At 39.4% G+C, this 12,708-nt stretch overlaps 1 protein-coding gene across 1 annotated transcript in view; it reads left to right on the top strand.

The window, feature by feature from the left end:
- The window catches only part of HIF1A (hypoxia inducible factor 1 subunit alpha), a 51,412-nt gene extending 39,174 nt beyond the window's left edge, over positions 1-12,238 (top strand). The window contains exons 9-15 of the mRNA XM_063290443.1: positions 580-800; positions 962-1,242; positions 1,962-2,087; positions 3,191-3,603; positions 6,349-6,460; positions 8,589-8,715; positions 10,288-12,238. Coding sequence (XP_063146513.1) covers positions 580-800; positions 962-1,242; positions 1,962-2,087; positions 3,191-3,603; positions 6,349-6,460; positions 8,589-8,715; positions 10,288-10,439 — 1,432 coding nt within the window. The 3' untranslated portion in view covers positions 10,440-12,238. The remainder of the gene's footprint in view (positions 1-579; positions 801-961; positions 1,243-1,961; positions 2,088-3,190; positions 3,604-6,348; positions 6,461-8,588; positions 8,716-10,287) is intronic.
- Positions 12,239-12,708: the final 470 nt, after the last annotated feature.

Raw genomic sequence — 12,708 nt, 5'->3', positions numbered from 1 at the left:
CTTCTCCAACCCCAACATTCAAAGGCATCGATTTTTCAGCTACGTCCTTACATTCATATTTAGTTACAGAGTTTGACTCTTTTCAGGCTGTTAAAGGTGCATATTTCCCAGTTTTTTATAAGTTTGTGTGCATGCACACATGCAACTGAGTTCAGGCCTATTCCCAGAGGAATGTTATGTTGTTTTAAGCCTGCATCTAGAGAGTTCTCATGTTAGTTCCTCAAGAAAAGGAAAAAAGCAATAGCAGATTTGTTTTCTAATGGACAGTTTGTCTACCACTAATATTTTTCTGCAGATATAATTATGAAATATCATTAGAATTTATTCTAGGGTGTGAAGTGGTGCTAAAGTCCTATTGTTTTGGTCATTCCACCACAGAATCTACATTTTCACCTACAGTATACCCAGAATTTTCAATAATAAAAACTTTGATAAATGCTCAGGGGCTCCTTGCCATGGCAGAGCGCTCTAAGGCCAGAATATATTACATATATGCACTTGCATAATAAATGTATATTGTAAGTGTACAATGCCAGCTATTAACATCTCTCCATCATTTCTTTCTCTATTCTTTTACAGTGGAATTGTTCAGGGAGACTTGATTTTCTCACTTCAACAAACAGAGTGTATGTTGAAACCAGTGGATTCTCCCGAGATAGGAATGATGAAAGTACTCAAAAAGAGTGATCTGGAAGATAGAAACAGCCTCTTTGAGAAACTTAAGAAGGAACCTGATGCATTAACCTATCTTGCTCCTGCTGCTGGAGACACCATAATAGCATTAGATTTCGGCAATGATGGTATGTGTATATTTAACTTTAAAAAAAAACTAATTATCCATAAGTGCTGACCGTTTGAATTTTTTTAAGAGATGTTTTTGGCATATGCTGAATTTTAATGAGGCCCTTAAATTGTGACACAGTATTTCTTTCTTTGATGATGTCTTTTTCAATTTTTGTAGAGTCAGCTGAGCAACATTCTGATGATGTTCCTTTGTATAACGATGTAATGCTCCCCTCATCCAGTGAGAAACTGCAGAGTATAAACTTGGCAATGTCCCCACTACCTGCTTCTGAAACAACAAAGCCACTCCGTAGCAGTGCTGACCCAGCACTCAACAGAGAGGTGGTGGCCAAACTGGAGCCCAACACAGAGCCCTTAGACCTTACTTTCTCCAGCCGGCGGACCCAGGACCAACCCACTACTCCTTCTGATGGAAGTACCAGCCAAAGCTCACCTGAGGTTTGTTGTTTAATAATCTTTTGCAACTTTCTATTGCATCTGTATTAACTTTTATGCCTTATCAGCTTTGTATTATGTCATTTTCCCGAGAAACACCAGAGGAGGGTGGTTGGGAGAAAAGAAAAACTGATTGAATCTTTTCTAGTGAGTTTTATGCTGAGTGAGGATTCAGATCTAGAGTGGCAACTATTTCACATTTTTCTTTTCCAAACAACAGTGTAATGACAGTTTTTACAGTTTGGCTCAGTGTGGGAACTAAAGATTGACACAGTTCACTTTCCCTTCATCTGACTCATTTGAGTTGGCAGTTAAGAATCATTTTGAGATATGGAGTCTGCCATTTGACAATTTGCTTTACTATTAATCAAATAAAAGTATTACTAGAAATTCTTTGTGTCGTACTTTTTCTTGTTAAGCATAAAGTGGTATAGTCTTGCTTACTATCCCTTAAGAAGATTTGAGAAATTGTATTTTTAAATATGATTTTAAAATGTGAGGAGCAATGTGTCAAAATTATTGTATGAATTTTGTCACTCCAGTAATGAACTCATGTATCTGTTGTGCCTCATCCTAACTGTAGAAGCTTAGTGATTTAAAATTTAAGTGAAATCTATAAACATAGACCACCAATGTTTGTTCCATGACATGAAATTCATTGTGGTGGTGTGATTGAAATTTGGTCTCATTTTACTGAACAAAGTTGCTGATTATCTTTACAGCCCGATAGTCCTCCTAATGATTATTGCTTCAGTGTGGATAATGAGATAGCCAGTGAGTTCAAGCTGGAATTGGTGGAAAAGCTCTTTGCAATAGACCCAGAATCAAAAAACCCATTTTCAATGCAGGTGAGCACATTAACTAAAACTTTACGTTCATTCTATTTTAATATTTACACATTCATACTGTGTTACAGTGCTTGGGCGTAATTCTTCTAACACTAAGCTAGAATACTTAGTTTATTACCGTGTAACTGGATATAGATGAGTGGGTGGGGGAATTGTGTCTGTGATCCAGACGTGTATGGAACATAGTATTCATTTCTGAGGAACTGAAACTCTTTGGCCAAAGTGACTGCAGTTGGAAAAACCTCAAATGAGCTGTGTAGCACTTCAGATTCATTCTCCAAAAAGGTGCTTCTGAGTGTGAACATAGTACCTGACTGTCATGCCTTAAAGGAGCTGCATCATATTTCCAGGATTGTCTGGCAATGCAGGAAAAGGTACAGCTGCATGGCTGCTATAAACTGTCATAGACAGGTGGTATATTTGTGCAACTGTGTGCTCTGGAGCACCTGTTAGGGAAAGAATCTGAAGTGCTGCAGAATCCTAGTGTCCAGATCAGGGTTTCTCAACCAGGGTTCTGTGAGAGGTCACTAGGAGTTCCCTGGGAGATCACAATTCATTTAAAAAGTTACTTCTAATTCAGGCAACTTCACATTAAAGAGGTAGGTTTCTTTATTTTTAGTTTAAGAATACTTTTAATGCATATACACAGCCTACACATGAAATGAATATAATAACTTTGTAACTTCTGGCCTATAATTGAGCCTGAATGTGCAGGGGTTCCCCGAGGCCTGAAAAATATTTCAAGGGTTCCTCCAGGGTGAAAAGGTTGAGGAAGGCTGGCCTAGATGGTAAGATGTTTATTTACTTTAAACTGTAAACTATTCCTAGAATCCTCAGCTAGATAATATCTATGTAAAGTAAGGATAAGGCCATTTTATCAGATATTAGCTGAACCCTATAAACCCATGAAAACTATGTTGCTTGCCATCTCCATTTCAGTACCATTCCCAGCTAAGCCTTTTGGAAGCCGGAGGAAAATGCGGTTGATAGATTCTTGGAAGATGACAGGCCTGATAGCAGTTTAACCACCCGTGCAGTATTAATTTTCCTTTGTCAGATTGTGCAACTATGCATTCTTCCTCTTCCTCTTCTTTACAATTCAGGAAACAGATTTAGATTTGGAAATGTTGGCACCTTACATCCCCATGGACGACGATTTCCAGTTGCGCACCTTTGACCAACTTTCTCCACTGGAGTGTAGTTCTGCAAATTCTTCTTCTAACGTGACTCCTGTGACTGGGTTTCAGCCAACTCCGATGCAGTCATCTGCCACAGACACGGAAAAATCCATGACAATCAAACATGAGACTGATCCGAAGATGCTTATAACTCCTGCTCCTATCGACCCCAAAGCACTCACAGATCCCGCTCCCATAATCAGTGCCCTGGCATCACCTTATACTAAGAATCAAAGTCGGACTGCATCTCCAGTCAGAACAGGAAAAGGCACAATAGACCAGACAGAACAAATGAGTCCAGGAACACCGGACTTGTTGACAGTCACTTTTGGTAAAAGGTAAATGCTGTTATCGGTCAGATCTTAAAGCCAATCATGTGATCTATACCCTTACATAGAAAGGTGAATGAACTTGGGGATAAGGAAAGTAGCGCTTACATGTACTAGTGAGTCCATTGAGCTTACTATCCTACTTGTCTTTCTTTTAAAATTCATCTAATTAAAAAATTGGGAGCTGACATGCTGCAAAGCAAAACACTAGCATTTAGACTGCAGTCTATTTGCAAAAACATCTTTATGAGAGACAAAGATCACTGGGTAGGAGGGTAATTCAATTTCTGTTAAATAGGTATTTTGCTGTTGGCTATGACAACCATTTTGTAAACAGGGAAATCTCTGGTACAGGTAGCCCTCGCTAAATGACCCTAATTGGGATGGGAATTTCCATTGCTAAGCAAAGCAGTCATTAGGCAAAACTTCACGTGACAACACCACTTAAGCGACAGCAGTTCCAGTAGTCCTGGTTACAGTCATTCGGCCAGGGCCTCGCACTTCTCCTCCTAGCCTCCACTTCACCCGCAGACTCTCCAGGGGCACTTCCGATGTGCACTCTGCAGCTCACGTCGGAAGCTGCTGGCCGTCCGTGAGTCTTTCTCCTTTCTCCTGCAAAGCCTTCCTCTTGCAAAGCCCCAGAGCCGCAGCACAGCACGAAGCCCAGCCACAGCTGGGCCCAGCAGCTTGGTGCAAAGGGGCTTCTTGGTGCGTTGTGGCTCTGGGGCTGCAAGAAGCCCTTGAGTTGCAGCACAAAGCCCAGCACCAGTCCGGTCCAGCAGTACAGCGCAAAGGGCCAGGCTGGACATGCCTCGTCAGCAGCAGGAGCAAGAAGATGCTGAAGGTCAGCTGGGGTGGTGGAGTGCAGGGCAGCAGGGGTCTTGGAGTGCAGGGTGGCCAGGCGACTGCGACTGGGACAGGGCTGGGGCGGCTAAGGCTGCCAGGGGTGGCTTTGCACTGCGCTGCAGCTCAGGAGCTTCTTGCAGCCCCAGAGCCATGGCATGCCAAGAAGCCCCTGAGCCGCAGCATGGCATGGGTTCTGGGGCTGCTTGCCACCCCACAAGGCAGGGTTCAGGGTATCTAAAAGGGCAGAGATAGGCAGGTGGGGGGAGTTGAAGCACTCCTGTGGTTGTAAGTGCAGGTGGGCTGCCAAGCACCAGAATTTTGATCACGTGGCTGGGGGTGGTACTGCGATGGCTGTAACTTCGGGGATCAGTCGTAAGTCCATTTTTCCAGCTCCATCATAACTTGGGATGGTCACTGAACAAATGGTCATAAGTCGAGGACTACCTGTAGTTCCATATAGTATTGGGATCTAGTTGTCCAAATTTCTAAATACATTCACATTGGAAAGAATCTAGGGTTCATGCCAGACATTGTCCTTTATGTAATTAAGTTTAGGTTAATGGTCTATGTCAGAATAGTTTCTTCTTTGGGTGATTTTGTCTTTGACAACATTTATTGCTGCAATTAATGCTTCTTTGCACAGCTGTAATAACTCTTAAGTCCTGAAAATGGATATACATTATAGTTAAAATATAAGAAAAAATATCTTTTGATGTCTTGCTTGCTGAGCTGTATTGAACTTTCCTTTTCAGTGTGCTCATATTTCATATGTATTGGGAATATTCAGTCTGGGGGAATTCCATGCTTTTGATTGTATCACTTGCACCTTGAAAAAAATACATCACAGAAACAGGTGCATCACATACATAGCTTATCTGTTTTGCTCTTAGTGAACTGAAGATGAGCTGGTTTGTTGTCCTCTGATAGTAGATGAAATGCATCAGGATACACACATATAATACACGTTCACTCACTCCATCTCAGTCAGCTTTAGTCAGCACATTCTAAAACCTGTTGAAATATTCTAAAACAAGCTATTTAAATATCTTTAAAATCTGCAACTTCTGCTGTAGAATCTTCTGCATGGTTATTCAGTAATGTGGAATTACATTCTTTCTCTTTTTTAAAATACATAAGAGGCTTTGACAGGTCTAAAGCAAATCCCCGAGTTTAATTTGCTGCCCCCAGTATATCCTTGGAGAGAATAGGCCCTGTGTTCAGCCAAGGTGCTGTATTGGAGGGAGAGGTTGGAGAATTCAAGTTGCAGCATGTGCATTTTGAGCCTTACAGAAGCTTATTATACTTAGTTCACCCTCAAAACTTTGGGCCAGTTTTCCTAATTTTGTGGGTTGTGGATTTTAGGTAACAACACCTAGACCTTGGCTGATTTTGAAAAGCTAAGTATTACTGGCCCTGGGTAGAACTTGGATGGGGGACTACCAGGAAATCCCAGCACTATAGGGCAGACTAGGAAGTTGAAAAAGATATCTGGGAAGAAGTCAGTGGGAAACCACTTAGTTTTGTATTATCAAAAAAAAACTACATGTAGATCCCTGTGAAGTCCACAGAAATCAAGCTGGTCTCAAAAAAGAGTTCACATTCTAAGTCTGAAAGCACCCATTTTGCCTCCCAAATCCACCCCAACCAGCCCACCACACACAGACACAATGGGCTGAAAATTGCAGCCCCTCTCATTTTAAGGATGTTGCCAGCAGTGTGTTCAAGGCATGGCACAAAGACAAAGCACAACTCTGGGCTGAAAAGAATTTCTCACAGCTGGCCTGAATCCATATGAGCTCACATTCCTATAAAAGAAGACATTGTAGATTTTGTTCTATCTAATTACTCATAAATTTAGTTTTAATTAATCTGGAGTAGTTGTTAACAGCTTGGCTTTATTTTTCACAGTAGATCAGCTGAAGTGAATGAAGATATCAATCCAAGGATAATAGCCCTCCATAACATTCAGAGGAAACGAAAAATGGAGCAGGATGGCTTGCTTTTCCAGGCAGTAGGAATTGTAAGTTTTTCTAGGATTCTCCCCTCCCTTCCTTTAATGCTGGGTATGGCATCTGTAAGAATTTATTTTCCTCCAGTCATCAGGTGGTTATTTCACAAGAACATTACCACGTTCAGCATAAGAGTTCTCAGCTGAATGAGAAAGGGCTGCTTAGGTATAGTTGTCCCACTTCTGTCCTTTAATAGCACCTTCCCTTGCTCAGGGCCTTCTAAATTGGTTGCTGCCACTATGGCCATGGTGCTTCAGTTGGTCTTGTTTAGTTTTGAGGTAGGAGACCTCAACACCTGAGGGCATCACGCTGGAAGAAGGCAGGGCCAGTCACTTCCATAGTATTGCCAAGTAAGCAAGGATAGAGCCATGTAATCAGCAGGATTCAAGCTTGACTCAGGGAACTTTTTACTTTTATTGTTACTGAACATAACTGCTCCAAGTGATTAGAACATACATTTAATTAAGTACATAATTAAAAATTGGTGATGCCTCCATTTATCTCATGACTCAATTGTTCAGGAGGTTTCACTGGGCAGCTTCATTGAAAGCATTTTGAAAATTTTAATATGCAGTTACAATACAGATCACCTCCATCCGTTTATTTGTTGGTAATTTAGCCGACTGATCTTACGTTGAGAGGCTTTACATGTTAAAATATTAAATCTTAAAATTGCTTTTAATGGGGGCAAATATTGTGCATGATTATCAACTTCAGTGACTTTTGGATCTGTTCCTAAGCTGTAAATTTAATATTGGTACCTGGTGTTTATTGGAAGACCTTTTTGAGTAAAACTGAATCCCTTTGGTGGAAATGTATCTAGAGGATCAGAGTGATTAGTTAGTCTCTCCACATGGGAGGTGATTGTTGCTGTAATTTCTTTCTTAAATCATTTTATGTTATTTCGCTGTTCTGGGTTTTTAACGAACTGTCAGCGTCCCAAAGTCAGAGTAGCAAGATTGGCCACCATAGAGATGGTTAAAGTAAAATAAAATAATAAATAAAATGAAGAGCTATCGCTCTGTGATCCACTCGGAATGAAGCAGTCTATATGATGAAGGTCCTTAATTTGTCATTCATACCAGTCTGTGGTACAAACAATTCCAGTCTGTGGAAGAACAATTTCTGTTCTTCTTTAACATGAGCATTTTAAGGACAGTTATCCCTGGCCCCAATCCGCTGTAATTTGTTCATTATGGGGAATATGTAGTTCACTAGATGTTTCAGAACGATCACTTCCAATGTTATTGGCCATTGGCCATGCTAGTCACTAAATTTAAATTCCTGCACAGAGCTGGGGGTTGGACTAATGGCCTACGTGATCCCTTTCAACTCCAAAATTCTATGAATGCCAGTTGACAACAGCCACAAAAGAGCAAAAACTGGATTCCATTTCCTGTTCAGTCATTCACAGAAACAAATCATGCATTTATTACTATAGCTTGGTGATTGAAATATCAACCCCTTAACATTCATTAGTACAGTAAAGCTACAAAAAGGAGATGATCCTGCTCTAAAGGTGAAGAAGCTGAAGCTGAGAGAGAAAGTAATTAGGCTAATGTAAGCTTTTAAACACAGGCAGTTTTTATTATTTTTATCAAAATGGGTAAATGTTTTGTGGGGAAAATGGCGAAACACCACCTGAATACAGTAAATTTTCACAGGATTGCAGCCTAAAGCTTAAAGATAAAACAGCACCTAAAAGTCAGGCTGAAACTTTATATTGCAATAACAAGCATTTGTACCAGGTTTCATCTGACATCAGTGTTTTTCCTTTTCCTTCCCCTCCCCCTCCCCCTGCCACAGACACACACACACTTCATCAAAATAATTTGCTTTTGCGTAGGTCATTTCATTGCGATACAGTCTGAATAGATTCTTTCCTGCTATCAAAGATCACATTCTCTTCAGGACATCAGCTTTCAAATGATTGTATCAAATTTATTCCCTGCCCACCTCACTCAGAGAGCGAAATAACAGCAAAATAACCTAAAATAATTTAAAGAAGAAATTGCAGCAACAATCACCTCCCATGTGGAGAGACTAACTAATCAATCTGATACATTTTTTCATCTCTCAGTGGTATTTTTGAGTAGAAGCTCTGTGGTTACATTAAAAAGGTGTGTATGTTTTTTAAAGGGCACATTATTGACACAATCAGGGCCTCCTGGAACAAATGTATCACTGGCTTGGAAACGTGTAAAAGGATGCAGATCAAACGGACAGAATGAGGTGGCGGAAAAGACAGTCATTTTGTTACCATCAGGTCAGAGTCTGTGTCGTCGTCTTAGCATTTTTCCCATGCTATGGCAGGGCCCGCTTGTCGGCATATCCATCTCTGTATGCTAATATAATCAAATCTGGGAATCCAATAATGTCTCCCTTCTCCTTTTCTCATGTAATCACCCGTAGCTGCACATATGCTCCCAGATTAATAACTGGGAAGCTAGTTTATTAGGAACCATGATGTTCCCGCTAATCTGAGGAACAGGGTTTGGCGAGGTTCTGGTATGCAGAATACTAAATGATAGTAGCTTCATTATTCTCCATAAAATATCAAATAAATTTGAAGAATTTGGAAAAAGAAATGAGGTGAAGGACCAAACCGTTAGTATTGGGGTATCTATAGAGGAATTCCATCTCCCCTTGGATTTTATATTTATTATCTTATTTATGTTTTTAAAACTCTGACTGAGGCTTAGATGTTTTTATTATCTTTTTTATTGTAAACCGCCCAGAGTCCCCCATTTGGGGAGAGGGGCAGTAATATAAATCTAATAAATAAACAAATAAATAAATAAATTCAATTTTAATATGTGCATGGGGAAGAGAATGAAATGGACTGGATCATAGATGCTTGAGGGTAAGGGACCTTTGACAGTGTGAAACTAACACTAGGCAGTAATGTCCTTCTGTAGGATTTGAGAACACAATGACCATGCTTCTTAAAAAATAATGGGGACCCCCATGCTGTAAAGCATACCCTTGTACAGGTCTCAGAGGCATCCTTAAATAATAAAAGTAGTGGATAGGTTCTCCCATTACTTTGTTTGGAAATACTGTATGTCTAACTGCCCAGGGAAAAAAAAAGTAAAGGTGATATAAATAAGAAACTTCCTAAGGGCTGTAAGGGGTAGCAGGAAGCCGTCTCGCCAGTTCACCTTCTCTCAGTCTGCTCTCAAATTTCTAAATATGTGTTTATTATCCAGAAAGGTTGTTTATCTTCGCCCTTTCTGTTCGCTTGGCATCAGTGGATTAGTGTGTGCCTTATGTTAGAAAAAGCTGAGCATTCAGATTTGTGGCAAGAAAAGGTAATTCTGTAGCCTGTATAAAATATGCATAGGTGCATAACAATATGGTTTCCTTTCACTGTTTCTCTTATAAGCAGGGGCAACTCTTAGTTCAGCTACTGCTTTAATTTAATATTCTGTTAAGTGTTATTTTTATCAGAATATATTTCCATAGGCCAAATAATTCTGTTTTATGCTTTTAAGAAGGCTTCACCTTAAGTTTGTTTGTTTCTTTGTTTATTCGGTTTATATAGCCTCCCATCTTACTTTTACGTGGCTCTAGGCAGCTTACAATAGAATAAATAAAATACATAAAATACAATATAAAAAATAAAAATAAAACACATAGCAGCCGGGCATTAACTGACCAATCATGCACACAGCCAGGAGACGGGCTCTATCTGTTCTCTGCTGCCCCAGAAAATTGAAGCATTATACCTAGCCTTATTATCCGATGCTCATACTGTAGATAAATCTCTAGCAGATCACAGGTGACTTGCTGCTCCAGAATGCTGTACAAGTAACACTCATTTTCTTTTTCCTTGCAGATATAGCAAGTAAACTTCTAGGGCAGTCAATGGATGAGAAGGGACTCCCACAGCTCACCAGCTATGACTGTGAAGTCAATGCTCCTATACAAGGCAACCGAAACCTGTTACAAGGTGAAGAGTTGTTCAGAGCCCTGGATCAGATCAACTGAGCTTCTCCTCCCCTACCTCCCTCTTCATAATTGTTCTGTTTTCTTGGACATTGGTGATTCACACCTAAAAGCAGTCTATTTATATTTTCTATATCTGATTTTAGAAGCCTGGGTACAAATACTGCACTAATTCAGTTAGTTTGCATCTGATCCCCTTTCTACTTTGGACAGTCTCTTACATAACAAGTTTTCTTTCTCTCTCTCTTTTTTTTTTTCTCCTTTTCCTTTTCCTTTTTTTTCTGTTACTCAGCTAATGAAGCATTTTTGGTACATAAACAGTCCAAGTCAGTTACAGTTAGAACATGCTCATAATGACAGCTTTGAAGTAGGCACCTTTTCAAAAAGTATTTATTTTTTATTTTGACTGGGAGTTTGTCACTGAAGAATTTCTATCTGATGATACGTGGCCACAATAAAATTGTCTAAGCCTTCTATCATGTGGTTGTAGGCATACTTGAAGGCACATTGTGCTGTTGATCTCTGATGTTTGAATAAATTTTTACTTTACTTTTTTAAAAAAAAGAAATATTACTTTGCAGCAGTGCATTTGTAGCCACATCGCACAATCTATTTTCTTATGAAAATAAACAAAATACCAGCAGTTCCTCATGCAATATTGTGCATTTATAAAGCTAGTTTTTAAGGTGAACATTTTTTTTCTTTTATGTTTCTCTCTTATGTTAATTACCTGTGAAATCATGTAGAAATTTTGGAGTAGTACTATATTTTTGTTATGTTGTATTTCAGGATGCTCCTAAATACTGTGTTTTGATATTAAAGTATGATTAGGGGAAAAGTAAGTTGCGTGTGGGAGGCTAGCAACATCTGGAGACGTTTAGGTTAGGAAAAAAGATTATTGGGGTAGGGAATGGGAATCTCATACAAACGTTTGTGGAGCAAGTGGATGGATTTTTTTTCCCCTTCTGCATTTTAAAAAATTGGGCCCACTGAATAAAGTTGATCTTCAGGCCAGTTGAAAATCATTTTTTACCTTTTTTTATTTTTCTGCAAATGAATTAACTCACTGCCAGAATATGGAGACGGCCATTTTAGAAATAGCTTCCTAAAAGATGACTCTTTAAAAGAAAATAGACAGGGTTCTTAAGGTCATCTTTGCTTGAAGGCAGTGCGCCTCCTAACAGTTTGCTGGGGGACAAACAGCAGAGGGAAGGGCTTTGTTTTCATGCCTTGCTTATGGACTTCCTAAAAGCATCTGGCTGGACTAGATGGACCTTTGGCCTGATCCAGCAGGGCAGCTGTTTTGCTATTTATAAGAAGAAATTTTCTTTCATGTGAAAGAATAAATTTTTGATGTCTAAGTTGTTTGGCCAGCATAAAATTCTCCCTAGCTCTTAGCTGTGAAACTACATGCTAATACTGTATACCAATAACAACTTAAATGTTCCCATTACCCTGTTTGGTAGAGGTGATATTTTAAAATAAACCATAAAACACGTTGCTTTTTCCGCAAAGTTATCTAGTTTCATCACTAAGTTGCTTGCTAATAATTCAGTGTTTTGGATTTTAAGTACCTTGTTGCTATTAACATCAGAGCCCCACCCCCACCCCCATTAAGCATAGCTTTCAGTAATGCTGAATATACTTTAGAACTTTTTTATTTAGCAGATAAGTCACAAAACATCTTATTTTCTTTCTAGATGCTGTATAATAAATTCTGCCCACCGATTCTTTTTTCCTTTTTGTGGTTGGATATGACACTAACTGTATTGTTTTATTACATCAATAAACTATGTGGACCAGGCCTGTAACAAAAGGTTGTATCTGCAGATGATAGTGAATTTCCAGTGTCTACTGTAATTTGTTTTGCTCAGAAATCAAATCTCCCATGCCATGAAATCATTGATAGTATGCTGGGCAGTACTATAAGGATGGGTGCTATAGCTCTGATATTTCATCCCAGGATAATAGAAAAATTCACAAGGCTTGGTTTTAAAAAGAGTATAATTCTTATAGTGCAATCCTGTACATGTCTGCTTTAACATAGTGCTTCCACTATGAAGCACCTTTTCAGTTTCTGATCTGAAGTGCTGCACATCCCTAGGCTGTAGCATTTAATATGAATATAGTGTTTTGTTAATCTGTGTTTAGCCGGAGAGTTACCAGAACTTGAAAAGCTATTCTTAAGTTGGTAAAGCATGGTATACCTGTTGCTGTTCCATAATATGAAACTCTTGTAACCTCCTGATGGCCTTTCAGTCTCATTCCACCCTGATTGTTGATGGAAACTTTGTCCACTGGAATTAGTATA

The sequence above is a fragment of the Candoia aspera genome, chromosome 1 (genome assembly GCF_035149785.1).
Source record: "Candoia aspera isolate rCanAsp1 chromosome 1, rCanAsp1.hap2, whole genome shotgun sequence".
Lineage (NCBI taxonomy): Eukaryota > Metazoa > Chordata > Lepidosauria > Squamata > Boidae > Candoia > Candoia aspera.
Note: the sequence above shows the minus strand (reverse complement) of the source record. Positions and strands in the feature narration are given on the sequence as shown.